We start from the raw sequence: 26,687 nt of genomic DNA on the forward strand, positions 1-26,687 counted from the left end.
AGCAACCATTCTGAAATATACACTACAACTGAATTTTAAATTATTTTTTGTAGGACCTAAAGGTGATATGGGTTTGGCTGGACCGACCGGATTACCTGGAGCTTCTGGAGAACCTGGACCACAAGGTCCTCCTGGATTACCTGTAAGTCACTACTATTATAAGATACTTGACACACAATTTCTCCAATATTACAAAATTTATAACGGAATTATTACCGATTTTTTGTTTTGAAAAAAGTTTCGCGTTTAATAACTATTTATATTGATAGGGTTTACTTGGGCCTAAAGGAGAGAAAGGAGAATACGGTGACATAGGTCCTCCAGGTCTAATGGGACCTCCAGGACTTCCAGGCCCACCTGGTTATCCTGGACAAAAGGGTGAAAAGGGTGAAAAAGGAGAATCAGTAAGTATCTAGTAATAATCGTATTCTACATTGTCTTATTTTTTATATATTCGATTTCTCTCGATTCGATAATTCAACGAAAGAGAAATAAATGGAATATACAGGGTATTCCTTAATGACATGCTAATATTTAAGGGGGCGATTCTTAATTATTAGATTAGCTTAATTGATAATTAAGCTAATATTTAAGGGAGTGAACTTATTCTAAGAAAAAAATCATATGAACCTCAAAATTCATTACTACTGGCTCATTACTCATACTCACATCTTAACTTTTGAAATAAATCAAATTATGTGTACATCAAAAAAGGCATGTTGAGGCATTAAATACATGTATCAGGGTTCGTAAAGATATCTATCATTATAGCAGAGCTACTATAAATTTTTTATATTTTATCAACTCAGAAGTTCAGATATTTAGGACATACATTCATATGAAATTTTTTTCTTGTGATATGTCCAAGAATCACTCTCTTAAATATTAACCTCCATTAAGGAACACCCAGTATATTTGAATTAATTCTAAGAGATAAATAAGTGGATATATTTATTATTTACTAAATCATAAATATATTTTTTTAATTTTTACTTTTCTACCAAATGGTATTTGTACCAATGAATGTGAAGAATTTCTACTTACATATTAAACATTTATTGACTCTTATTAAGTATATCTCGTTTTTGTGTAAATAGTACAAACCTTTTTCTTTATCAATAAGCTTGTGGCATGTTTAAACTGTTTTCTTTTTTCCCGCAGAAATACAAGAAGATGCGAAGGAGACAGGTAAATATTTTCTTTAATCTACTTCGTTTCTTTCAATATATTTTTTTCTTTTTTTTAACATTTATTCTATTAATTCTTTCTGGCTTGTTGCAAACTTAATATACCAATAATATACTATATTCACTACAATACCTTTTTATTTAAATCTTGTGTTACGAATTGATCTTTTTTTCGTATTTTCTCTACTGTTCCAGGGAGACAGCACGGGAGAGATAATCTCAGCAGGAGAAGTGGTAAGTAACGAATGTTTCAATAATAAGTAGGATAAAACTTAAAATGATACATTACCATAAAAAGCCAGTTATACTTTTTTGGATATTATGTTAATCTAGGTTTTATAAGGTAAACGCCTATACTTTTACTTAGTATATTTCTTTTTATTTGCATAAATATTACACAAAAATTTATTTCAGTATCATTCTAATATATGGAATTACTAATTTATAATTTTATTAGAATAATAAATAATTTTAATATTTTATTATATTATTAATTTAATACACTGGCCACAACTGTTTTGCAAATTATTAATGTTTTAAATCAGTGAATAATAGCAATGTGTGCTTAAAATATTGTTTTAAACATATTAATTTTTTAATAGGCTAACTAGGGATTAAGTAGTGATTAATACTCTTAAAAATTGAGGACCGAAAAATGAACAAATGGTAATCATATATCAAGAAATTATGAAAATATTTTAAAACAAGCCACTTTGCTTGTTTATGTTATTAGTATGTGATAAAGTATATGCGGATTTTAATTTGTTTTATAATACAAAGTGATCTCTGAAATTCACTCAAAATTCCATAATAAATTGAATCTTTTAAAAAAATATTTAACGTACATTATCCAACGTATTATTTTTTTAGTGTAATATTTATTTTCATTAGGTCGTGGGTCCTCCTGGTCCACCCGGACCAGCCGGAACACCGGGACTACAGGGTCCTCCAGGAATCAAAGGAGATAGGGGGATGGACGGTATTAAGGGCGAACCCGTAAGTAATTATTATATGTTTAAAATTTAGAAAACCCCGTATAAAATACGCATACCGTTTTCATTTTTTACATTATTCTCAAATGTCATATTTGATCGAAAAAAATAGATTATAATTATTTCTTATACTAAAAACTACATTAACATATCAAACATTTAGTTTTTTTTAAACACTTTTCCTCAATTTGTATAGGGTAAGGCAACGCTAAAGTTCATTGTTATTTGTTTTGGAGAATTATGAAAAATTTTAAATAGAAAAGTTTTAAGGAATGTTAAAATACACTATTAAGAATTACTTTTGAGTAGACCGGGTGGTTTAAAAACGATCTGCGGATATAACATGTTTTTTGATTGTGTTAATGTGATCAATTTCCTTTTAGGGTGAAAAGGGTTCAAAAGGTGATTCTGGACCCATGGGCTTACCTGTAAGTAGAACGATATTTTCTTTATTGCAAGGTATACCGTTAAAATCCACTTTTATTTATAGTAATAGAAAAGAAAATATCTTTGAGCTGCTTTAAAAATAAATATTTTTAAAGCAGCTCAAAGAAATTCGAATTTATGTGTCAATTTTATGTGGTACCAATCGGCATTGCTGCTTGACGTTTTTTTTTATAATACAGTAGTACTACAAGTAGTACTACAACAGTACTACACGTAGTAGTATAGTGCGAACAAAAGGGTTTAAGAATAGCATGCATATTATTTAAATTTAAAATAATCTAAAAAATAAAAAAAAATATAAAAAGAACATCGTAAAATTCTATAGGATAAAATTATTACATCCAAAAATTGTTGTGAACGAACAATAACCCATGACATTGTATGAGATAACAACATAAAAATATATTTTTTTTATTATACAGGATGAGTGCAAAGTTAAAAAAGTGCAAATATTTTCAGGGCAGTTAGATCTCGATACAAGAAACATATTTTCTCTTTACAGCTGTATTTGAAATAAATCCAAAATAACCGAAATTTTACTTTGAAAATTTCCAAAAAAAAATGATTTTTTGCTAAAATTTTGAGAACCGCTGGATCTTTTCTGGATTTTCTTTCTTGTAAATTTAGTCTACTAGCTATGTTGCCAGCCTACTAGCTATGTTTAAATTTCCAAAATTTTTTTAAAAAAATTCCAAATTTTAAAGAAAAAAATTTCAAGAAAAAAGAACCTCATAATCGTGTTTCTGAGGTCGAATTATACTACCCCTAAAAATATTTGCACTTATTTAAGACTCATCCTGTATAAGTTCATAAGTTTTCATCTCAGCATGTGCATTAATTAAAATTTATCCAAAACAATATTAATATATAGTCTGTCAAATGAGTCAAGAAAGATGTCGACAGACAGCGTCCGCAAATGACAGAAAATAGTGACTCACCCAGAGATAAAAAAGCCACATTTGGCATGTGAGTATATGACAAATTAGGATTGATTGACGCATTCAATCGTTTTTGCTCACTTCTTCTTTCACCGGAAATTACTACAACTTTTGATTTTTAAATGGCACTTTCGATACTTTTTTATTCATTTGATAGAAAATGATATTCTGAATAGAATGGCATATCATATGTTAACTTTTGACATATTCAATTTAAAAAAATAGCATTTTAAATTTTAATTTAGAAAAAAATTCAGTTATGATTAAAAATACGATTGGGGCATCTTTTAACCGGCATTTAAATCTATTTTTCCAAGGCTCCTTGATTAAGAATTAGTGTTTTTAACACTGCCATGGTACTCTAGATTGAAATTTAAAATACAATTTTTTTTAAAGCCAAATTGTCAGAAGTTGACATATCATTTGTCATTCTATTCGTTTTGTCACATATCATTTGTCATTCGAGTGTCATTTTCTATCGATTAAAATAAAAAAATACCGAGGGTGCCATTTAAAAATCAAAATTTGTAGTCATTTCCGATGAAACAGGAAGTACCCAAAAACAAATGAATACGTCAATCAATCCTGATTTTTCTCTTATACTAACGTACCCAATCTTGTTTATTAATCTGAAAAAATAAAAAAGTTGTAAGGGTGAGCCACTTTTGAGAAACAGCCGGTATACTTGCGAATCAAAATTATATTAAAAATAATGTATATACAGGGTGAGTTTCCTACGATGTTCTCTATGGGTATCTCGGAAACTACTGGAGATAGAGAGTCGGTTAAATGGGGAAAGAATTGCAGTTTTGTGGTGTCATAAATATGCGCCTTTCAGATTTTTGAAAAAGTTCATGGCTTACTAGATATTCCGAAAAAAACAAATTTCGGCTATTTTAAAAATTGTCCCTAATTCCATTATAAGCTATTTTAGACAAAAAGTTTTCAGATAAAAGTTGTAGATAATCACAACCTTAATGAGACTGTGTCCTCCGTTTTTTTTTTCTAAAGCCTGTAATTTTTGACATATGACACAAGCATAGGTTTTTTTAAATGGAAACCATAGTTGGCCATGATTTCATAAGAAGCGCCATTTTTTAAGCTTTTCAGCGATATAAGATATAATATGTTTTCTTCGAAAAATTACTGAGTTATAGCCAATTCTTATCATTTTTAAACAATTTCACTTAGCCATGGAAACAAGTTTAATCGTCTTTTAGTCGCTCTCATAAATGTGAAGCTGTCACATCCAAACTTTGTAAATTAAAATAAACAAAAATTGTAAATATGAATTTTTCAAATGAAGAAAAGCGTGTAGGATTATTGGTTCAACTTTTCTTGACCATACATTTTCGAGGATACGTTGACCGGTAAATGTTACGTTTTTTAGAAAACGGTTTTTAAGACGTTAGAAAAGTTAAATTTAGTTATAGCCAATTTTTATCTCTCTTGACTAATTTCACTTAGATTGTACGGTATTCTTATTCTATTAACATTTATAACTTATAAAAAGTCAAAATATATTACTAAACGGTTCTTTACAATTTACATTAGCCAAACTAATACTTAAATAAAATAATATCACTACATACACTAAGTTATTTTAGAAAATGTTCAAAAAATCCGCCATTGTTTTGAGTTGCATCTTTTTAAAACTAAATTACTACCTACCTATTCTCACAGAAGGACCGGTCGACTTAATTAAACTTTTCTCGTACCGCCACTTCGAGTGCCTCTCTTAATTCATAAGTTCTTTTGTAAACCTTATTGTTAACTATACCGCATAAAAATTCTAAAATGGATAAGTCAGGTGATCGGGGAGGCCCATGCATTTAGTCCACCTCTTCCTATCCCTGCGTTTGTATAATTATGATATAAATAATTTTTAACATTTCTTTCATTATGGGAAACCACTTTATTGATGCGCGAGTATCTACACGCTTTTCTTCATTTGAAAAATTCATATTTTCAATTTTTGTTTATTTTAATTTACAAAGTGTGGATGTGACAGCTTCACATTTCTGAGAGCAACGGCGATTGAACTTGTTTCCATGGCTAACTAAGTGAAATTGTTTAAAAATAATAAGAATTGAACTCAGTAATTTTTCGAAGAAAATATATTATAGCTTACATCACTAAAAAGCTTAAAAAATGGCGCTTTTTATGAAGTCATGGCCAAGTATGGTTTCCATTTAAAAGAAACCTATGTTTGTGTCATATGTCAAAAATGACAGGCTTTAGAAAAAAACGGGGAATACAGTCTCATTAAGGATGTGATTATCTACAACTTTTATCTGAAAACTTTTTGTCTAAAATAGCTTATAATGGAATTACGGACAATTTTTAAAATAGACGAAATTTGTTTTTTTTTTCGAAATATCTAGTAAGCCATGAACTTTTTCAAAAATCTGAAAGGCGCATATTTATGACCCCACAAAACTGCAATTCTTCTCCATTTAACCGACTCTCTATCTCCAGTAATTTCTGAGATACCCATAGAGAACATCGTAGGAAACTCACCCTGTAGATACACCTTGGTGGCATGTGCAATTCTTTAAAAAAAAACCTGGATAGTTTACCACTTAAATGTAGATATTGTCTCTAGTTAAAATCTATCAAGAAAGTCCAAGACTTCTTGTCAAAATCTTGCAACAAAACAAAGACGAAGACCATGACTGCCATAAAGTCCTGGTCTTGGTCTTGCAATTTGCTCATCACTAAATCTAATAAAAGGAAATATAGTTGAGTCTGATTTTAATTATTATTTTTTTTTAATTTAGGGCCCCATGGGACTTAGAGGAGAAAGCGGCAGGACAGGAGACTACGGAAAACCCGGCCCCTTGGTAAGGAAAACTTACTATAACTAGGCCAGGTCCAGTGCCTGTCACCAGCCGCCAAACGAAAATCACCTAACAAATTAGATTAACCAAAAACATTTCCGAAAAAAAATACAAAAAAAATCCGTGCGCGTCGTACAAGTTTGAAAACAAACAAACAATAAATAAATAACGAAAAAGAAAAAAAACATTTGTTATGTGATTGGCCTAAAAGTGTGTTTTGTGCTCGTTGATGATTTTTTGCGTTTTCCATTTTGTTTTTCCATTTTTATTCCGTTGTTTTTTGCCAATCCATATTTTTGTAACAAAAAAAATTCAGACTAACGAGGATATTTTAGGAGGACAATAATAATAGCTGGTGAGGGCGCGCAGAGGTATAAAAGACGTTTCGGATCTTTTATAAACGACGTCATCTGGCAACACTGCGTCGCCGGTACACCCACATACAACACACAAAACAACACACGCTTTTGTATAAATTCTTCAGGAAAAAATGAAAGAAAGTGTAATTTTTCTACTTAGAGAAAGAAAAAAGATCGTAAACGATTTGAAATAACTTCAGAGAAATAGGTAAATATAGAGGAGCACTAACGTACACTGACACGAAAGACACCTTAAAATTTTCATATAATTTAAACTTCGATCTATTTTCTTCTAGTAGGCAGATTTTGGTGATTTTTTAAGTTATGTGTAGCTAAATTATTTGATTTTTCAGCCTCCTTTTAAGTACGAAATTAAATTACACATTTTCTATTATACGAGGGATAACAAAAATATTACCACCTTAGCGAAAGTTTGAAACGTTCTGTGGAATGATTACAGATATTGGTTTATTTAATAATATCGTCCCATTGCTGCCAAAAGTCACTAACTTACTTTTTATTACTTCCGAGAAAAATGCGTCTAAAAATGAATTGCATTGCATAAAGATGTTATAGTTAGTAACTATTCGGTATTAAAATAAAACATAAATAGCCAGAAATCGTAGTTAATGACTTTTGCAGTCGATTCTCCGCTTCAAAACATAGTTAGTGATTGAATTTGGTTGTTCAGAAAAATGTTAGTTAGTGACTTTTGGCAACAATAGGACGATATATAAATTAATATATAAAGTAGTTTTAAAATTCCTTATTTTGTTGAACCACAAGATGTTTTGAATTTACTCCAAAATAGCAACATTTTATTTTTCTTCGTATAGTAGACACATAGGAACTTTAAATTTTAATTTACGAAGAGGCTAAAAATCAAATAATTTGGCTACAAATTGATTAAAAAATCACCAAATTCGACCCACTAGAACAAAATACAATATGATCGAAAAAAAAACGGCGCCAGCAATCATTTTATACAGGGTGTTCCGAACTGTATTCCGGAAACTTTAGCAGCATATTCTGCAGATAAAAATAAGTAAAAAGTTTGTATAAATGTATGCCCTAAAATGATTAGTTTCGGAGGTGCAGGGTGTAGAAGTTTCAATTTTATTTCGATTTTTTCCGAATAATTTCTGAAGTAACGTCAATATTTGGATGAAAATTGGTGTCTGGGAGTTTTTTGACATGAGAAATATGATTTTGATGTCAATATGACTCCTACTTGTAGAAGGCGCCACCTACATATTTTTTAACTGATTTGAAGAGTAATAACTTTTCGTTTGACTGTATAAAACTAGTGAGTTAAAAAATATACATTTACGACGTTTTTCTACGTAAAAAAGGTCTCTTGGTAAAAATCGCTATGAGTAAATTGTTCTCGAGATACTTGGAATCGAAATTACCAATACCTGTCATCATTGACATAAATTAAACATGTTGACTAAATAGCCATAGATAAAAGACTTATAATATTAAATAGATAGGCAACTTATAATACATTTCAATTTTATTATACAAGGGCGCATCTGGTAGTCGGAGGAAGAAATACTGGAAGAGAGGGGTGCGGGGAAGAGGGGTTATTTTAGTTAATTTAAAATAAATTTAGACATACATGTAAGAACACTTTGTGTGCTTTTAATTAGGTCGAACATATTATAAACGATAAATCAACTTAATTAAAAGCATACAAAGTGTTCTTATATGTTGGATATTAATTAAAAAAATATTAAAAAGACTAGTAATAGTATATAATATATTAAGTTGTTACAGTTATAATTTAATCTTTGGCGGTTTTCAGCAAATAGCAGGCAGTTTTACATCATTTTCGTCCCTTTGAAGTGAATTTGAAACGGCTATATAATTTTGGTGTAGGCAAGATTCCCATTTTGTTTCCGTTTGTGACCTGGAATAATAAAAACATATTAAATTAGATTTAATCATCTGCTGATCATGCTAATATAACGCAACGCGCGTCCTTAATTCCTTACATGCACCGTAAAAAAATTAAATAACTGCTCTGCAAGTAGCATTTATTAGCAGCACTAATTTAAAAAATCTATAACTATAAGTAGATATATTTAATTTACTTACCATTGTATCCTTCGGAAACCTGGGGTACAACAATTAAACTCCATGATAAATGGACACACAAATTGTCCCACCATTTTTAAAAAAACATTGTCTAAAACAGAATACTGGCAAAAAATCAGAAGGAATTTAATTTTACAATAAATCGACAAATCAAAACGAAATCAAACCGTAAAATCACAACAAAAGCGTTCTAAGTGTCAGTTAAAAATCAAATTTTATTATTGTCAGATATTGACATTTGCATTGTTGACATTGACAGTTTTAATATTTTGCGCCTCTGCATCTTGGAGGAAAAACTATTTTTATTGAACTGTCATTTCCATTTAAGTTTCCCAGCCATGACTAAATAGTTATTAGACTGAAATCATAAATTTGAAATGTTTTTGTGCCAAGAATTCAACAGAAACTGCTTTATCATCATTTTTTCGAAGAAAAATTTATGATTAGTTTAAAAAAATAAAAAGTTCCTAAATTTCTCATTTCAGTCAAATAACTATCTGCTCAAAATGTGTATTTTTAGTGAATAATAAGATGCATTGACTATTTCCAACTATCTTGAGAAAGGTTGCTCGTAGCTATATTTACCAAGAGACCTTTTTTACGTAGAAAATCACGGAAATGTATATTTTTTCACTCAGTAATTTTATACAGGTATAGACAAAAGGTTATTACTCTTCAAAACAGTTAAAACACATGTAGATGGCGCTCCCTACAAATAGGAGTTATATTGACATCAAAATCAAATTTCTCAAGTCAAAAAACTCCCAGACACTAATTTTCATCCAAATATTGACGTCAATTCAGAAATTATATGGAAAAAATTGAAATAAAAATGAAACTTCTACAGCCTGTATCTCTGAAACTAAGCATTATAGGTCATACATTTATATGAATCAGTAAAATATGCTGCCGAAGTTTCCGGAATACAGTTCGGATCACCCTGTATATAAAATTATATGAGAAATGTCATCGACGTTCATTGCCAAACCAACTGAACGCCGTTTTTTGTTTATTACATTAAGGTATCCGTTTTTCGTGTCGGTTAGTGTATAATTAACATTCGTTTAGTTTATGTTATATATTCATTAACATCAACAAATATTTTGGGAAGTCTCTAAATAAACTTATTTCTCTGAAGAATAACGCTGTATATGTATCGCTATTATTTTATTTATTTGATTAGCAGTTAAAATTTGTTGTTGAATTGTATAAAAAAGTAATGATAAAACTAATATATAATTGTAACAAACGATGCAAAAAATTAACGTACATTGAACGGGTTATACTAACATAAAAATAGAGCTATCATTTGTTACAATTACAATTTTTATTGAGTCTTTATGCTCTGTTAACTAGTGAGCAAAATTCAGTAGATATATGTGTTATGCCATATATATTTTAAATAAAGCCATTTAACAAACAAAAAACAGACTTAAACCAAAATACTTTTTCTCAAATGTATTTCCTCAAAAAAAAATTAAGAAATATACATACCTACATATAATCTTATTGAAAAAGTTTATGGCGAACCAAAAAACTCATTTTGACAGATGTCACACCTGTAATGGTGGCAAATTGACAACTCATCTTCACTTGCAATAAATGGATATACGACAAAATATCAAAAAAATGGCAAACTAAAATGTTTTAACAGATCATAAAGACTCTTATTGTATTATGCTAGACAAACAGTAAGAAAAAAACTCAGACGTCCATTGTAGTACTTATAAATTAAAAAAAAACATTTTTGAAAGATAAATCTTATCAATCTAACCTTTAACTTTAGTTTTTTCCATTTGTAAATATTTCTAAATAAACTAATTTTAATACTTCTTAAATAGACCATGACAACCTGAAAACTGAACATGGTAAATCGATTAAAGTCAATCTTTGTTATGTGTATAATAAAAGTAAAGGTTAGATCGATAATATAATTAAAATTTAATATTACCTAGAAGTTCTTCTTAATATTTACTTAAAAATTCTTATAGGAATATACATACATTAAAAATTATAAAATTATGACTACCTATACTCTTTATATTTTGTTAAAGTTATGAAGTTAAAGGCAATTTAAAAATACTTTATATACAGGGTGACTCAGGATGTTATTAAAATGTCCGATATAATCAGATTTTCTGTCTTTTTTCAAAAATACAGTCTCATTCTAACTATACAGGGTGAGTTTTCTACGAAGTTTTCTATGGGTATCTTGGAAACTACTGGAGATAGAGAGTCGGTTAAATGGGGAAAAAATTGCAGTTTTGTTGGGTCATGAATATTCACCTTTCAGTTTTTTGAAAAGGTTCATGGCTTACTAGATATTTCGAATAAAACAAAGTTCGGCTATTTTAAAAATTGTTCCTAATTCCATTATAATCTATTTTAGACAAAAAATGTTCAGATAAAAGTTGTAGATAATTACGTCTCTTAATAAGATCGTGTTCTCCGTTTTTTTTTTCTAAAACCTGTCATTTTTGACATATGACACAAACATATAAGTCATGACCAACTATGGTTCCATTTAAAAAAATATAAGTTTATGTCATATGTCAAGAATGACAGGCTTTAGAAAAAAACGGAGAACACAATCTCACTAAGGACGTGATTATCTACAACTTTTCTCTGAAAACTTTTTGTCTAAAATAGATTATAATGGAATTACCGACCATTTTTAAAATAGCCAAAATTTGTTTTTTTTTTCGAAATATCTAGTAAACCATGAACTTTTTCAGAAATCCTAAAGGCGCATATTTATGACCCCACAAAACTGCAATTCTTTCCCCATTTAACCGACTCTCTATCTCCAGTAGTTTTCGAGATACCCAGAGAGAAAATCGAAGAAAACTCATCCTATATATTAAATTAAATGCTTAATATTTATACAAAGTGAACTTGTCATAAATTACTTGTTCTAAAAATGCCATAACGTAATAGTTTATACCGACTGGTTTTAAAAAATACCAATTTAGTAAAACTTCTTCAAATATACAGCTTTTTAAAAAAAATAAATCTTAAATAACTTAAAAACGATTTATCTTAGGTATAGGAATATGTATAACCAAAAAGTAAATAATTAAAAAACCTTTTTACTAGTGAAAAAAAATATTTTTCTATTTGAAAAAAAATGATTTATGGTAATATAAAATACCTAAAAAAAGTTTCAAAAAAGCTATGAACTTCCGGTATTTCCGGAAGTGGTCGCCATATTTAAAAAAAAACTAATCGATAGATCTCATTGTGAAACAACGATGTGCAAAAAATATCCAATCTAGATATTTTAGTTCTCTAGAAACTTCTAATGCACGCTCAGTCTGGGACACCCTGTATACAGGGTAACCTAAAACTTGATGCTGTGTATTTATTCACTATTCTAAGATAAAGAAAGTTAAATTTAAATCCATATGGAACTTTTTCAAGACAATGAACTACTCTGTGAGATACTTCTTATTTTTAAGTTTAGTTTTATTTAATGGTGTTTACGAGGTTTAAGTTAAGTTTTTTTAAGGTTTAAACTTCAAAAATAATCAGAAACTTCATTTTTTATAGAAAAATTCAATGAAACGATGAATTTAAAGAGATGAAAGTGGAGGATTTCTTACAACTCTCAGTATCAAAATCAAAATAGAATGATCTGCACTATTTTTTGACATACTAGGTAGTCATAATTTTACAAAAGATTAGTTAATATATTAAAGAATTATTTATTCCCGTCTGTATAGTATATTAACATATTAATTTTAAATATAAATAGTTTGTAATACACCGTGTAAAGTAAGGGCGTTAACATTTTTTAAAGGTGTTATGGGTTACGACGACTCGTAACTACACTACAAATTCATAAATGTGACTGATTTTTATAGTATTAATATAACTAAATGCTAAGAAATAAGGTGTTACTGCTGTTTCGCAAGCAACAAATAAAACAAATTGAACTGTTTTTAAGCATTACTTTCTTAGATTAACACTTAATTTTTGTTTATTATTCGTCCAAGAAAAAAAAGAAAAATAATTAAAGTGATGCTTAAAAATGTACAATTAACCAATTGTAAGCAGAAGAGAAATAATAAAAAATAATAAATGTAAATTAAATTATTATTATTTTAATATTTAAGACTAAAAAACAAATGCTGTATTAATAATCCGAGGTCCACAAATAAATGTAAATGCATGTGTGGAGAGAATATCCTGTTTTTATTCAACTCTATTCTTTTTTTTTCAATTTTATGCAAATCTTCTTTCTGGTATTTTTAATTTAGAAAAGGGCGCGGAAAAGGTTACAGAGTCAAGAAGTGCAGTGTTTTTTTTTATTAACGAAACTCAACAGTTTTTAAAATTGACTTTAAATTGAAATTCTTTGTAGTATTCGTAACATGGAGTTCATTTGAAAGAAGAGTGTTTTTTTTTCAATTTAATTAAAGGGATAAAGCTTATATTTCAAACTACAGTTCTTGTAATACTGCGTATTAAAAAGATTCTTCAGTGAAGGTTATTAAAGAACATATTGATGAGAAAATAATTGGAGATATTATTTATCTATGAATGTTTTGCTGCTATCCATAAGTTCACAAACTGTTTGTATCCATAAGTCCACAAAACAAGTTGTTTTTTTTTATACACAGTGGCACAATTAGGCAAACGAGTAAAATTTACACTAAGTTTAATATCAATTTTCTTTCGAATCTTCCGCTCGATTGAGATATTTTTTTTACAAATTGTAGCTTCATACTTCACAAATAAACAGGGTGGTCCGAACTTTATTCCGGAAACATTGGTAGCATATTCTGCAGATAAAAAGAAATAAGTAAAAAAAATTCTTATAAATGTATGTCCTAAAATGCTTAGTTTCGGAGATATAGGGTGTAGAAGTTTCATTTTTATTTCGATTTTTTCCAAATAATTTCTGAAGTAACGTCAATATTTGGATGAAAATTGATATCTGGTAGTTTTTGACATGAGAAATTTGATTTTGATGTCATTATTTGACTCCTATTTATAGAGGGCGCCACCTACATGTGTTTTAACCTGTTTTAACTGTTTTGAAGAATAATAACTTTTTGTCCGTACCTGTATAGAACTACTGAGTGTAAAAATATAGATTTTCGTAATTTTTTAAGAAAAAAATGTCTGTTGGTAAAAATTGTTACGAGCAACCCTTCTCGAGATATTTAGAATGGAAATAGTCAATACATGTCATTATTGACAAAAAATAAATATGTTGAGTAGATACATAGTTATTTAACTGAAATGATAAATTTGGGAGATTTTTATTTTTTATTAAATTAATCATAAAATTTTCTTCGAAAAAATGATGATTGATGGTGACTTGGCACAAAAACATTTCAAATTTATGATTTCAATCTATTAACTATTTAGTCATCACGTCGTCAGTGAAACGTGATAACCTGCTAACTCCATTTTTTACGTTATTAAGTTTTTTTATACCATTAGAAAGAGAAAAAAATACTCTATACGTAGGGAAAGCAAACACATTTTTTCCCATTAAAGATTTTTTTTTATTATAACTCAATAATATCTGCTAACTCCTAGTGATCTGAAATAGCCACCGAAATGCTGCTATCTCCCTAATTTCCGTTGCGATCACGCTAAAGATTCACACACGGATTCTTACTCGTATGTTTCTTTAGTACAGTACGTCGATCCAGGGTCGCACTAGGCCAAAGGGGCCCGGGTGGCAATGTAAGGAGGGGCCAGTGTGTTTTTTTTGCGTATTTTTTCGCCTTACGTTTTGATCAATTTTTCCCTATTATATACAGGGTGAGTCTTAAATAAGTGCAAATATTTTAGGGTAGTATATTTCGACCCAAGAAACACGATTATAAGGTTTTTTGCGCGAAATATTTTTGTTTGAAAATTTGGATTTTTTTAAAAAAAAATTTTGGATTTTTTTTTAATTTTTAGTTTAAAAACATACTTTGTAATATGGTAACATAGGTAGTAGATTAAATTTACAAGAAAGAAAATCCAATGATTCTCAAAATTATAGCAAAAAATTGGAAATTTTAAAATTGAAATAACTCGGTTGTTTTGGATTTATTTGAAAAAACGGTAAAGAGAAAATATTATGTTTCTTTTATCGAGATTTACCAGCCCTGAACAATATTTGCACTTATTTAAGACTCACCCTGTATAGAAATCAAGGAACTACCCTAATGCAAGGTAAACCAATGCAATGCAAATTTCATAATGCAATGCAAAAGCAAATATTGTTAAGAATAAATAATGAAATATAAAGGGGGCCCGCGAAGGCTGGGCCCCCCCTAAGAGTTATCTATATAATATGGCCAGTCCGACCCTGCGTCGATCCGTTCTGTAAATACGGGGTATCCGTAAAGGGTAAGGGGAAAAACGAAATTCTCTATATACGAGCAATTCATCGGCGTGCTATAAATAGTTTAAATAACCATTACTTACTTGTACAAGAATTTCCATAATACATAATCAGTTTTATTTTTTTCAAGGTTTTTTCACGTAAATGATACATAATTTTTATGAAAATTAAAAAAATGAGGAGAAAAGTAATAAAAATTTAATAAAATCACGCACTGGTCTTCCAAGCGGTCTACCACAGAATATCTAGCTACGCAACACTATATATCTACCACAGAATATCTAGCTACCACAGAATATCTAGCTTGCGTAGCTAGATATTCTGTGGGAAAAATTAGAATAAGCATGGAAGGATTCTACCATATCTTCTAAGAAATATAAGTTTAATTTTTAAATTATTTTCATATTCATTAAGTCCAAAATTCTGCTACTTCAGTTCTTTAAAAATGCAAAAAAATTTAAAATTTTTATTAAAAATTTATTCATTTTTGGACTTGTATGTTTTGCTTCTAGACCGATGATATTATAAATATATGGTTATGAATATCATATTTTTAAATTTCATTGATTATTTCTAAATCTGTTTGGGTAATATTCATTTCCATTTTCAAAATTTCAAACAATAAAGGTTGCTATCTCCAGAAGTATATTTTTATTTCTTATTTCTGCAAGACGAATATCTGCTATCTCCCTATTGTGTCAGAACAAAAATGACGTAACACGAAATATTGAGTTTTATTGTTCACCAGCAAATAAAATTCTTATCTCTTTATCATATTAACGCATCAAAATACTTCCTACATGTGTACATATTTTTTTGTACCGTTTTTTTGCTGTCCTGTAAAATTAGGAATAATGGAGTTAGCAGTTTATCACGTTTCACCGACGATGTTTGGTTTATGTCATTGATGACAGGTATTGATAATTTCGATTTGAAATATCTCGAGAACTATTACTTGTAGCGATTTTTATTAAGAGACCTTTTTTACGTTAAAAACGTCGTAAATGTATATTTTTTTACTTAGTAGTTTTATACAGATGCGGACGAAAAGTTATTACTCTTCAAACCATATTGACATCAAAATCCAAATTTTTCATATCAAAAAACTCCCAGACACCAAATTTCATCCAAATATTGATGTTACTTCAAAAAATATCTGGAAAAAATCGAAATCAAAATGAAATTTCTACACCCTGTATCTCCGAAAAAGTCCTAAAATGCTTAATTTAGGACATACATTTATACGAACTTTTTTACTTATTTTTATCTGCAGAATATGCTGCCGAAGTTTCCGGAATACAGTTCGGACCGCCCTGTATATTACATACGGCGACTTTTCTAAGGCTTAATTATTTCAATGACGATAGTTTGTATTAAAATGAAATTTCGGGAAAATATGTAGGTTAACTTAGAGCATTTTTTAAAAATATATAGAATTCTACAGAGTGTCCCCCAAAAAAGTTACATTTAAAGTTATATTTTTTGTAATGGAACATTCTATCTATATTCAGTCTATTTCTAAAAGCTTGAGAGTACACGACCTTCATTACAAATGCAATAGGCGTTTTGTTGTGTACAGTGTGACATGTCGACAGAGATGGGACCAATTTCATTTTAAGGGTATATCTTCCAAAAAGATAAAAACAGTTTTAACACGTTTGTAGATGCGACACATCCGGTACGTTGGCCGAGAACAGTAGCAAACAAAAAATAAAAATGTTGGCAGGTACTGACCGTACCAGTGTCGGGTATTAGGGTTTTAAGATTTATATTAACTTTTGTTAAAATATATCGTTATTTGTTAAAATACTCATTTTCTCTAATTCGGTTAGCAAAGGCATATCGAAAACGGTGTGGAACAGAAAGAGACAGTGTTGCCATGTTAACTGTGTAATATCTGGTTTGACGAAAATATCTTTAGATGAAAAATCCGCGTTTAAGTATTGAAAATGTAGTCCAAGAGCTAGCAACGTTTTCGAGAAAGTATTTTAAGACGTCTGGCTCTTTGATATACCTTTTACTATGCTCTCTGGAACAGCATGCGGCCCGTCTGGCTGCCGATATCCGTTGCGTTCACTTCTGCGCATCGGAAGAATATCTTATATATTTTTTTAATTTAGTCCTATAAATTCTAGTACTGAATATAAATCGAACATGTCTCCATAGCGCAGTGCGTAGAGTTTCGAAGTTTTGAATCCTCGGTTCGTTAGACTACGAACCGAGGATTCAGAGTTCGAATCCGGGTTAAATAATTCTGGTGATTCACAAAAAAACAAATATGTAATACTTTACTATCAGAATATAAACGAAAATAAAATAAAAAAGTCTTTGCCCTGACCCGGATTCGAACTCTGAATCCTCGGTTCGTGGTTCGGACACTCTACGCACTGCGCTATGGAGACATGTTCGATGTATATTCAATACTAAAATTTAAAGGACTAATAAAAATATAGGATCTTCTTTCAATGCGCAGTAGGGAACGCAACGTTTACCGGCAGCCAGACGGGCCGCATGCTGTTCTAGAGAGCATAGTAAAAGATATATCAAAGAGCCAGACGTCTTAAAATACTTGTTTTTCCGACGTTGCTAGCTCTCGTACAACTCGTAACAATTCGTGTCAAACATAGAATAAACAACAAAAATAAAAATTCATTTATAGATACTGAATATTTTGTATGATCGAAAAAAGTCATTTAGTTGGCTTGGAAATGACGAACTATTGACATTTACCGTAATATTTTACATATGAAATAACAGCGATCTTCATTTCCAAGCCAACTCTGACGCCGTTCTTTGTTTAATCATATAGTATTATATCAAATTGTTTAATGATAGAAAATCCGTATTATTAACGTACTGTACCCAAAATCCGTAAATCTACGGATTAACCCGTAGTTCTGGCAACACTGTCTCTGTCAATCACCCACTCTGTCGACTGAAAGCAGAACTACGCTACAGTGTTCTTTATCAACTGCGCTGTAAACGACTGCAGCGCGCAGCGGCAAAGAGCTAAACTAAATCTCGACGGTATCGCCAGCTACATCTCAGACAGGTTTTGTGCCACGAAATCGCCCATAAGTTTACGTATCTTCTTATTATTTCTTCAGTCAATGCTACAACTCTCAAAAATATATCGATATCAAGCGGGAAGGTTCAATAGGAAAGTGATATTAATAGATATAAATTTTATTTGCTGTAAATTATAAGCACACAAATTTATGTTACTAACTCTTCTTAAATAATATATTAATTATTTTACTGTTTTTTGGTTACCTAGTCATATGAAAATTGTATGATATTGTTTATTGAAGCAATAATTGTAACAAGAAAATCAAATAACTGAAATGGCATTTATGAACCCATCAGAAAATCCTATGCATTTCGTATTTTTAGATATATTTTGCCATTAATTAAAAAAAACGACCTTGCAATGCAATCATTGGAATGATGATCAATGTGACTCTTTTTTGTAATCATTACGTTTAATATTTTAAATTTTATTGTTTGTAAATTTAACTAAATATGTATTTAATTAATAGTCTCTGCCTCTGTTATTTTAAAATCATAATTTTTTTTAGTTCCAACACTTGTAGAATATCTGTAAATGCTTTTAATACTTTGGAAATACACAAACCAAAATAATGAATTCTTGAAGCAGGGATTATAGAAAGTGAACTTAGTTCTCTTAGTACCACTACTGCATGGCGTACCTTCTTACTGCATTGGCTTACCTACCTACTTGACAAAGAAACACAATATTTTATTTTTATTTTTGTGACATGAATCTTCTGAGTGCATGGAGGAAACCAGTTCTGCAAAACTGTGATGTGAGCATTTTGGCACTGACTGAGTATTTTTTGTCTACTATTTTATTTCTTTTTTATGTTTTCTTTCGATCATATAGTTATAATATTTTGCTAATCGTCTCACGTGCTATTTCTTAGATATTTTTCTTCACAGGGTCCACCCGGGCTTGACGGTATGAAAGTAAGTATCCTGTATCAGAATATATATTATTTTTCCAAGAATTTAAAAATTTTAATTTTTTTATAATAAACAAATAGAAAAATTCCGCATACCTGGTAAATAATTAGCTCTATGAGATACAAAAAGGTAACATCAAAATTTTGCTGAATTTTTGCATTGCAAAGTGTATAAATTTAGTAGGATCTGATAGTGAGATTAGTGTGAAACTTAAAAAAATGTTTCAACAGTGTGTTTTAAGACATTAGGAAGAAAAAGATACATTGGGGAAAAATAATTTTAAAACTTGTATGGTTGTCAGGATTTTAGATTCTCGATTAAATAAATTGGCGCCGGGAAACACGTTTAGCCGCCCATACTAAAATATTTTAATATCTCGAAAACTGCAACTTTGACTGATTTTGATGTTATTACAAATTTTGTTGCAAATATTATTCCTCATCTTAATTTGAAAACCGCGTTTCGCTAGCTACTGTAATTTTGGAGTTACGATTTTTTAAAATTTTTAACCCCCTCCCATACCCCCTTACCAACCCCCCACCACCACCAAAAACTAATAGCCAGATTCTCGGGTGCCACAGTATTTTTGTGCCAAATTTGGTTAAAATCGGTTCAGCTGTTTTTGAGTTATCGTATTACAGACGGACAGACAGACAGACAGACACCATGAAAATATTTTGTATTTAGGTCATTTATGACCCAAATAACTCATTTTGAGTGAAATTAAAAAAACTTTTTTTTGCCGATCTTAATAGCCTACCATACCTATTGGTATGGTCGGCTAAAAATTCTGCCTCTCAGAATTAAACTAATTAAAATTTTGGTATGTATGCCCTATTGACTCAAAGATAGCTACTAATTTTTCAAAATACATCCACAATTTGTTTAAAAATGTAATAATGTAATAACCTATTTGAACAATTATAATAGAGTCTTAGTATCTCTTGCTCACATTTTTAAAATTATGAAGATAAACAAAAACTAGTACAAATAATAGTATCTCACAATCAAAATAAAATCATGGCATAAAGTAAATACAATTATAACTTTTCTTTTACTTAAACTAAAAGAATATGGGATGTGCCCAAAAGCAGGTTTGAAAAAATTTCTAATTTAAATCTATTAAATTGATTTCATAGAGTTAATAAATTACCTTGTGTGCTTTTTTTTAACAAAAATTGATTACAAAATTCCTAATACTGACCTGGTATATCAGGGAGCTCAAGGGGAACCAGGAACCAAAGGAGAACGCGGGGACCCGGGATTACCAGTAAGTTATTGATTTATTATTTTTAATTTTAATTATTGGATTCAAATTAACAAAAATGGCGTACATTATGACAATAAATAACATGGCATTATCGTTACTAAAACAAATCCTAATAAACCTCTTGCTTAAACCAAAGAAAATACACAATTAAAAGTTTTTAGCAGACAATTTTTCAGTGCATTTTGATGCACAGTAATAAAAAGATATTTATTTAAAAAATAGTTTTTTACACGTAAAAAATAGTTTCTTACACGTAAAAATAGTTTTTTACTCGTAAAAAATAGTTTTTTGCGGGTAACAAATAGTTTTTTACGCGTAAAAAAATTGTATGTGCACTATGTGCGCATATTTGAAATAAAATTTCTTACTAACAGTTATTAAATTGGAAGATTTGAAAGACATGTTAGAAAAAGTGTAGTTTGAAATCTTGAAAAAGTAATAAATTAAAAAATATATTTCTTTACGTGTAACAAATAGCTTTTTTAGACGTAAAAAATAGTGTTTTGCTTGTAACAAACAGTTTTTTACTAAATATGTATTTTTGTTAACTAATTTCACTTATATTTCATTTTAGGGCACTGACGGAATACCTGGTCAAGAGGTACTAACATTATAACCATTTCGTTTGCACAATCTAACGCTTTGGAAGCTTATTATGGTACCATGCATGAATATTTTTTTCTTATTGAAATCTCTAAAATCGTTAGATTAAAGTGATTTATCTGTTTTTAGGGTCCAAAAGGTGACAAAGGATATAAAGGAGACGCTGTAAGTATATATTTCTATATGAACTATACACCCAGGGACATAGAATAATAAAAATTTAAGATTATAAGACTCTTTTAAAACTTCTCAGATGTTTATACCACTAATCTCTGACTAATAAAACAATATACTATTTTCATACATTCAACTGATCCCAATTAAGTAATGCCACACTATTTTTGTGTAACATTATTTAAATTATCTCATATATTTTAGGGCCCATTAGGGAAAAGAGGAAGAAAAGGAGATAAAGGAGACAAAGGAGATCAGGGAGTCCCAGGTCTGGATGCCCCCTGTCCTTTGGGTGCCGATGGACTACCTTTACCTGGATGTGGTTGGAGACCGCCAAAAGTACGTAAACAATAACTGCTATTCACAGTTTACAGCCTAAAGTGCCTACAGTGCTACTATCATAGCCTACAGCCTAAACAGCCAGTCGCCAACTTCGATAGTTTTTGAGTATCGAAGTCACGAAACCCCATCATCACTGGCTAAAAAATCGTCCGATTTAAACGAAATTTGGTATGTCGATAGATTGGATCAAGGCCAACTTGACCCCGTATGACACGTAGCCCTGTGACAGTTATTTTTGATGTAAGAGACGTCCAAAGTCAAAGTCGTCCGATCGCGACCAAATTTGCAAAGTTGGACCCGACGTTTCGTTTAAACCTTCATCAGGGTAGGCTAAACTATTAGATATAGAGGAAAAATGGGGGTCGATTTCGGCATTATTGGGGACGGGCTACAAGATGAAGTGGCCAAAGTTTCGACCCGAAGTTTCTAAATGGGTGAAATCATCAGGGTTTTCCTTAATTTTGGGTCGATTGGAACCAAACCCGGCACGTGGATAGAGGTACTTCAAAGGAGTCCGGACATCCCTATATGGTTCCTTCAATTTAATATACAGGGGGCAAAAAGGGCAAAAGAAAATTACCCCCGATTTTGCGAACCAACTTTATTATTTACTTTTTTTTTATTTTTTGAAAAAAGTTTAACATCACTTTTCTCTTCAACCCTCTGCTTGAATTTGATATATTTTTTAAAAATTATAGATATACAATACATATTATGTATGTATTGTAAATAATCTAGTGAAAAATTGTTTTATTAGAATGTGTAGGCCGTACCCCACTCAGTTATGAATAAAATTATTTCAATCTACAAAAGACTTCTTTCAATCTAAAAGCGACATATGTTAGGTAGACGATTTATATCCAGAATTTTGCAGTAGCAGCTACTCTAGTTGAGATTTAAGAGAACTTAGACTTTACTTTAGAACTTAGATTATTGAAACGTGTAATTCTTTTTACAAATAGTAATAAGTCTTCTTCTTCTTCTTCATGTGCCTTCTCCTCATCGGAGGTTGGCGACCATCAATTGGAATTCCTCCCTGTCTTGAGCCAAACGGATAATTGTACTGGCCTCCCCTATATTAAACCATGGGCGTAAATTCCGCAACCAGGAGAACCGTTTACGCCCGATGCCTCGTCGTCCTTCAAACTTTCCCGCAACGGTCAGCTGTAGGAAACTATATTTGTTATTTCTAAAAAATGACCAAAATATGCTGCTTTCCGTCGTTCTATTGTAGTCAACAATTCGTTCGGTCCAGGATATTTTCAACGTTCGTCGGTATAACCACATCTCAAATAAATCCATGCGTGACATGGTCCGTGCCTTCAACGTCCATCCCTCGACTCCGTATAACAATGTAGACAGTACATAGCATTTGGTAGCTCGCCATCGAGTAGTCAGATTAATAAGTAATTGCAGGTAGTCAGTCGAATAGTCATATCAGTAATAAGTAATTGCAGGTTTTTCACTTAATGTTTATTAATGATAACATCAGGGTTAAAGTATTTTCAATGTCACTTGGGCTGGTGTGGGATGGGCTGGTGTGGACACTTGTTTTTCCAGTCGATGTCGACAATGGAGCCTACAAAGGCAATACTGAAACTAAGATTCACAAGCCAGTCGAATTCACTTTGAAAATACAACACTATATCGTATTTATTCACTTAATCATTAACATTGCACGATATTACATTACTGTGTGCACTAACACCCCAAAACTAACTTTTAACAGGACTTGACGCGCCCATCAGCTCCATCGCCTCCATCTTCGATTAGTCCGGACCTGGACACCGAAGAACCAGTTGACGAAGGCCTGGACGATTACGAAGAACCGGAAGGAGAAGACGACTACGAAGAGTACCCTGATCAGAACATGGCTCTACCAGTTTCGGCGTCCACCATTTAACATTTGCTTATGGTTTTGGTTGCTTTGGTTTATGTGCCGTTTGTGTTTGTGGTAGGTTGTTGTACTAACTTAATTAACTACGCTAGTTACTACGAAAATCTACGAATATGCGTTTATTCAAAAGTTATACATGGTGTTTCAAAAAACATGTACCATCTCTTGTGGGGAGATTCCTCACGTGAAAATAAGAATTATTTTTCATATCAACATAGGTCCGATTTTGCTTTGTTTCGTAGCTACAGGGTGTTAAAGCCTTAATATTCTTTCGATTTATTATAATTTTCCTCCAAGTACTTACAGCGTTTCGAATGACATTTTGAGAATAAAAGTTACTATGAATGTGACATATTTTAAAGCTAAAAATTTATTTTTTATAATTCGTACATATGGGTTATCACTGGAATATTTTTCAAAAAAAAAACATGTACGCCACTGACTTTTTTCTCTTGTTAGCCGATTAAAAGTTGTCTCTTGATATTTTGTTTATTTCGGCCTCCTTGATGAGATAAACGCAATTTTATCAATTTGCCTGATCCAAGTCTAATAACAACCTTTAAAAAAATTTAATTTCATTAACTTGCGAAAGTTTTGAATAAGTACTAATTGATTCGTGATCAAAAAATATGAAAAAAAGTTCCTATAAACATGGGTATGGAAATGCTTAGTTTTTAGAATTACAAGATGTTAAAACTGTTTAAAATTAGATTTTTTGTAATTATCTTAAATACCATTATTTTTTTATTTTAAATTGCTGTTCGTTGGACTAATAGTAATAATAACTAATAGTAATAATATCTAATAATAAATTAGGTAAAACATATAAGTTATTAATTTCATTTTTATTTTAATTTTATTAATTGTGGTTAATAAAATTGCGTTTATTTCATAAAGAAGGCCGAATTCGACAAAATATCAAGAGATAACTTTTAATTGGCATTAAAAGGTCTATACAATTTTGATATCAAAAGAAAAAAGTCAGTGGCGCATGAGTTTTTTTTTTGAAAAATATTCCATTGATAACCCATATGCACATCTCTGATGAATTTATCGACCCTTTTTTAGCATTAAAATATGTAGCCCTCATAGTAACTTTTACCCTCAAAATTTCATCCGAATCACTAAAAGTGCTTGGAAGGAAATTATAATCGTGGCTAAGGTCATATTCAAGGTCTGACTATTTTGACAGTTCTACCGAAGTGGTCGAGAATTAGTAGTCGTAAACAAACAAATTTTTTTCATTAGTTTCGCAACAAATCTGTGTTTTTACGCGTTTCTATGCTAACAAAAATTATACCAAATAATTTTGAGTGAATAGTGAACTATCTAGATCCGATTCATAACATCGTACCCGCGAAAAAAACCATACTTTCGGTAAAAATGATAGTAACACCGGCGATGCCGGCTGTGTGTCCGGACTAGGAAAAAGTTGGGGAATTTATATAAAAACATAATTAATAGCGTTAGTGTTAGTGTATAGTGTTAAACCAACGTAAATGACGTGTATTTTTAGGTAAAACAGTTGTCGTTTCTTTATTTTTACTTTGTGAAATAAAAAATGCCGCGACATTATTCTGTGCCTGTGCCTTGTAGCAGCAATTATAATAAGTACTCAGGATCTGTCTACATTCTCTTTACCAACAATATTAACGGTAACTAAGTCACGTCCAAAACCTACAGAAGATGCTGTGCCTACAATTTTTCCAAATCAACCCTCTTATATGACTGTGCATGTTCCCATAAAGAGAAAACATCCCGATGAAAGAAAACAAGATTTGGAAACTCAGGATGAAATAAATATTGAAAATTATTATTATTATTATGAAATGGCAATATATTTTAAAGAAATTAAATAAATTGTACTTTATTTCAGTATTTTATATAAAAAATATCTTTTTATTTACGATTTATGGAAATGGTTACTTGAACATCGAACTAGAAATTACTTAATGATAATAGTTAATTCTACCTGATATCTACATTTTTTAAATATGTTAGGCAAATTTTTACAATTATATTTAATTAAACTTTAAACTGTATTCTGCCCTTATCATATACAATACATTTTCTTAACTTGTCGATAAAGTATAGTTTTCAAATTTTCTAATATTTGGAAACTTTATCACAAGGTATATTATTATTAGCTGCTAAATACTCGCTAACGCAATTTTAGGACATGCTATTTTATTATGCTGTTGTTTATTTCATATTAATATTCGTGTTTTAGATCTAAATTTTAATGCTATTCAATTACGTTAACGCGATAAAAAGTTAATGTTATTTTTTAATACCTTTGTGTATAATATTTTTCATATTTATATCTGGCAAAACTATCAATAGATACTATTATTTATGCAAAAACTATATGCAGTACCATATGGCACAATTCAAAAGCCCGACTATTGCGGTGACGTCACAAATCGATGTCTCTGGCCTGTATCTCATGTTGGTTATGTTATAATAAATCGAAAAATTATTAAGATTTTAACACCCTGTAGCTACAAAACAAAGCAGAATCGGACCTAGGTTGATATGCAAAAAAAAACTTATTTTTACGTGAATAATCTCCCCACGAGATATGGCACATGTTTTATGAAACACCCTGTATCGCCGTTAATTACCCTGTATATGTTTAAAAAAATTTTAATAACTTTGCTAGAATGATTTGATATTATGAACAAGCATTAACATATTTTCTTTTTGTTTTAGAATAGGCATATGTGAATGGTTCAGTGAGGATTTAACAAAAAAAAACAATGTACTTATAAAAGTGAAGTGAATACCGTGTAAATAACTAGTAAGAATTTTCAAAGAACAATTATACTGCCTTCAAGGAAAATAGACTGTAACTTTAGCGTATTTATCGTAATTATTAATGAATTCTGTTCAAGTAACAATTTGCAAAGCAATGTTGTAATATTTTTTTAAAGAAATAATATATTTAACAGCGTGTAAATATTCAAATGTTTTAAGACTATTAACTATTAAGATATAGATATTAACATAGAGTTCCTGAATTTACGATGCCAAGATATATATTGACGTATTTGAAAATATGTTTGGTGCTCCATTCTATGGTAATGTTGCTTCTTTTTTCAAAAATGTATTAATGAAAAAATTAAGATGTAAGCATATAAGAGTTATTTAAAAGTTATAAATTATTGTAGCACTATATCGGACACTGTACAAATTGTATAAT

General features: G+C 30.3%; 1 protein-coding gene across 22 annotated transcripts in view; it reads left to right on the forward strand.

The window, feature by feature from the left end:
- LOC115879279 (collagen alpha chain CG42342-like) overlaps positions 1-26,687 on the forward strand; it is a 616,867-nt gene extending 590,180 nt beyond the window's left edge. For 17 of the 22 annotated variants that reach the window (XM_030895995.1, XM_030896015.1, XM_030896004.1 and 14 more), the window contains 14 exons: positions 54-142; positions 270-404; positions 1,162-1,188; positions 1,377-1,421; positions 2,079-2,183; positions 2,563-2,607; positions 6,345-6,407; positions 19,176-19,202; positions 20,416-20,469; positions 21,044-21,070; positions 21,202-21,237; positions 21,451-21,585; positions 23,318-23,542; positions 26,198-26,687. In XM_030895995.1, the coding sequence (XP_030751855.1) occupies positions 54-142; positions 270-404; positions 1,162-1,188; positions 1,377-1,421; positions 2,079-2,183; positions 2,563-2,607; positions 6,345-6,407; positions 19,176-19,202; positions 20,416-20,469; positions 21,044-21,070; positions 21,202-21,237; positions 21,451-21,585; positions 23,318-23,491 (962 nt within the window). In that variant the 3' untranslated portion in view covers positions 23,492-23,542; positions 26,198-26,687. Of the gene's footprint in view, positions 1-53; positions 143-269; positions 405-1,161; positions 1,189-1,376; positions 1,422-2,078; positions 2,184-2,562; positions 2,608-6,344; positions 6,408-6,739; positions 7,300-19,175; positions 19,203-20,415; positions 20,470-21,043; positions 21,071-21,201; positions 21,238-21,450; positions 21,586-23,317; positions 23,543-26,197 lie in introns of those variants that run through there. The other 5 variants (XM_030895997.1, XM_030896019.1, XM_030896014.1 and 2 more) reach the window with 4 other exon arrangements.

This window comes from Sitophilus oryzae, unplaced genomic scaffold (assembly GCF_002938485.1).
Source record: "Sitophilus oryzae breed Bouriz unplaced genomic scaffold, Soryzae_2.0 scaffold_1576_pilon_pilon, whole genome shotgun sequence".
Taxonomy (NCBI): domain Eukaryota; kingdom Metazoa; phylum Arthropoda; class Insecta; order Coleoptera; family Curculionidae; genus Sitophilus; species Sitophilus oryzae.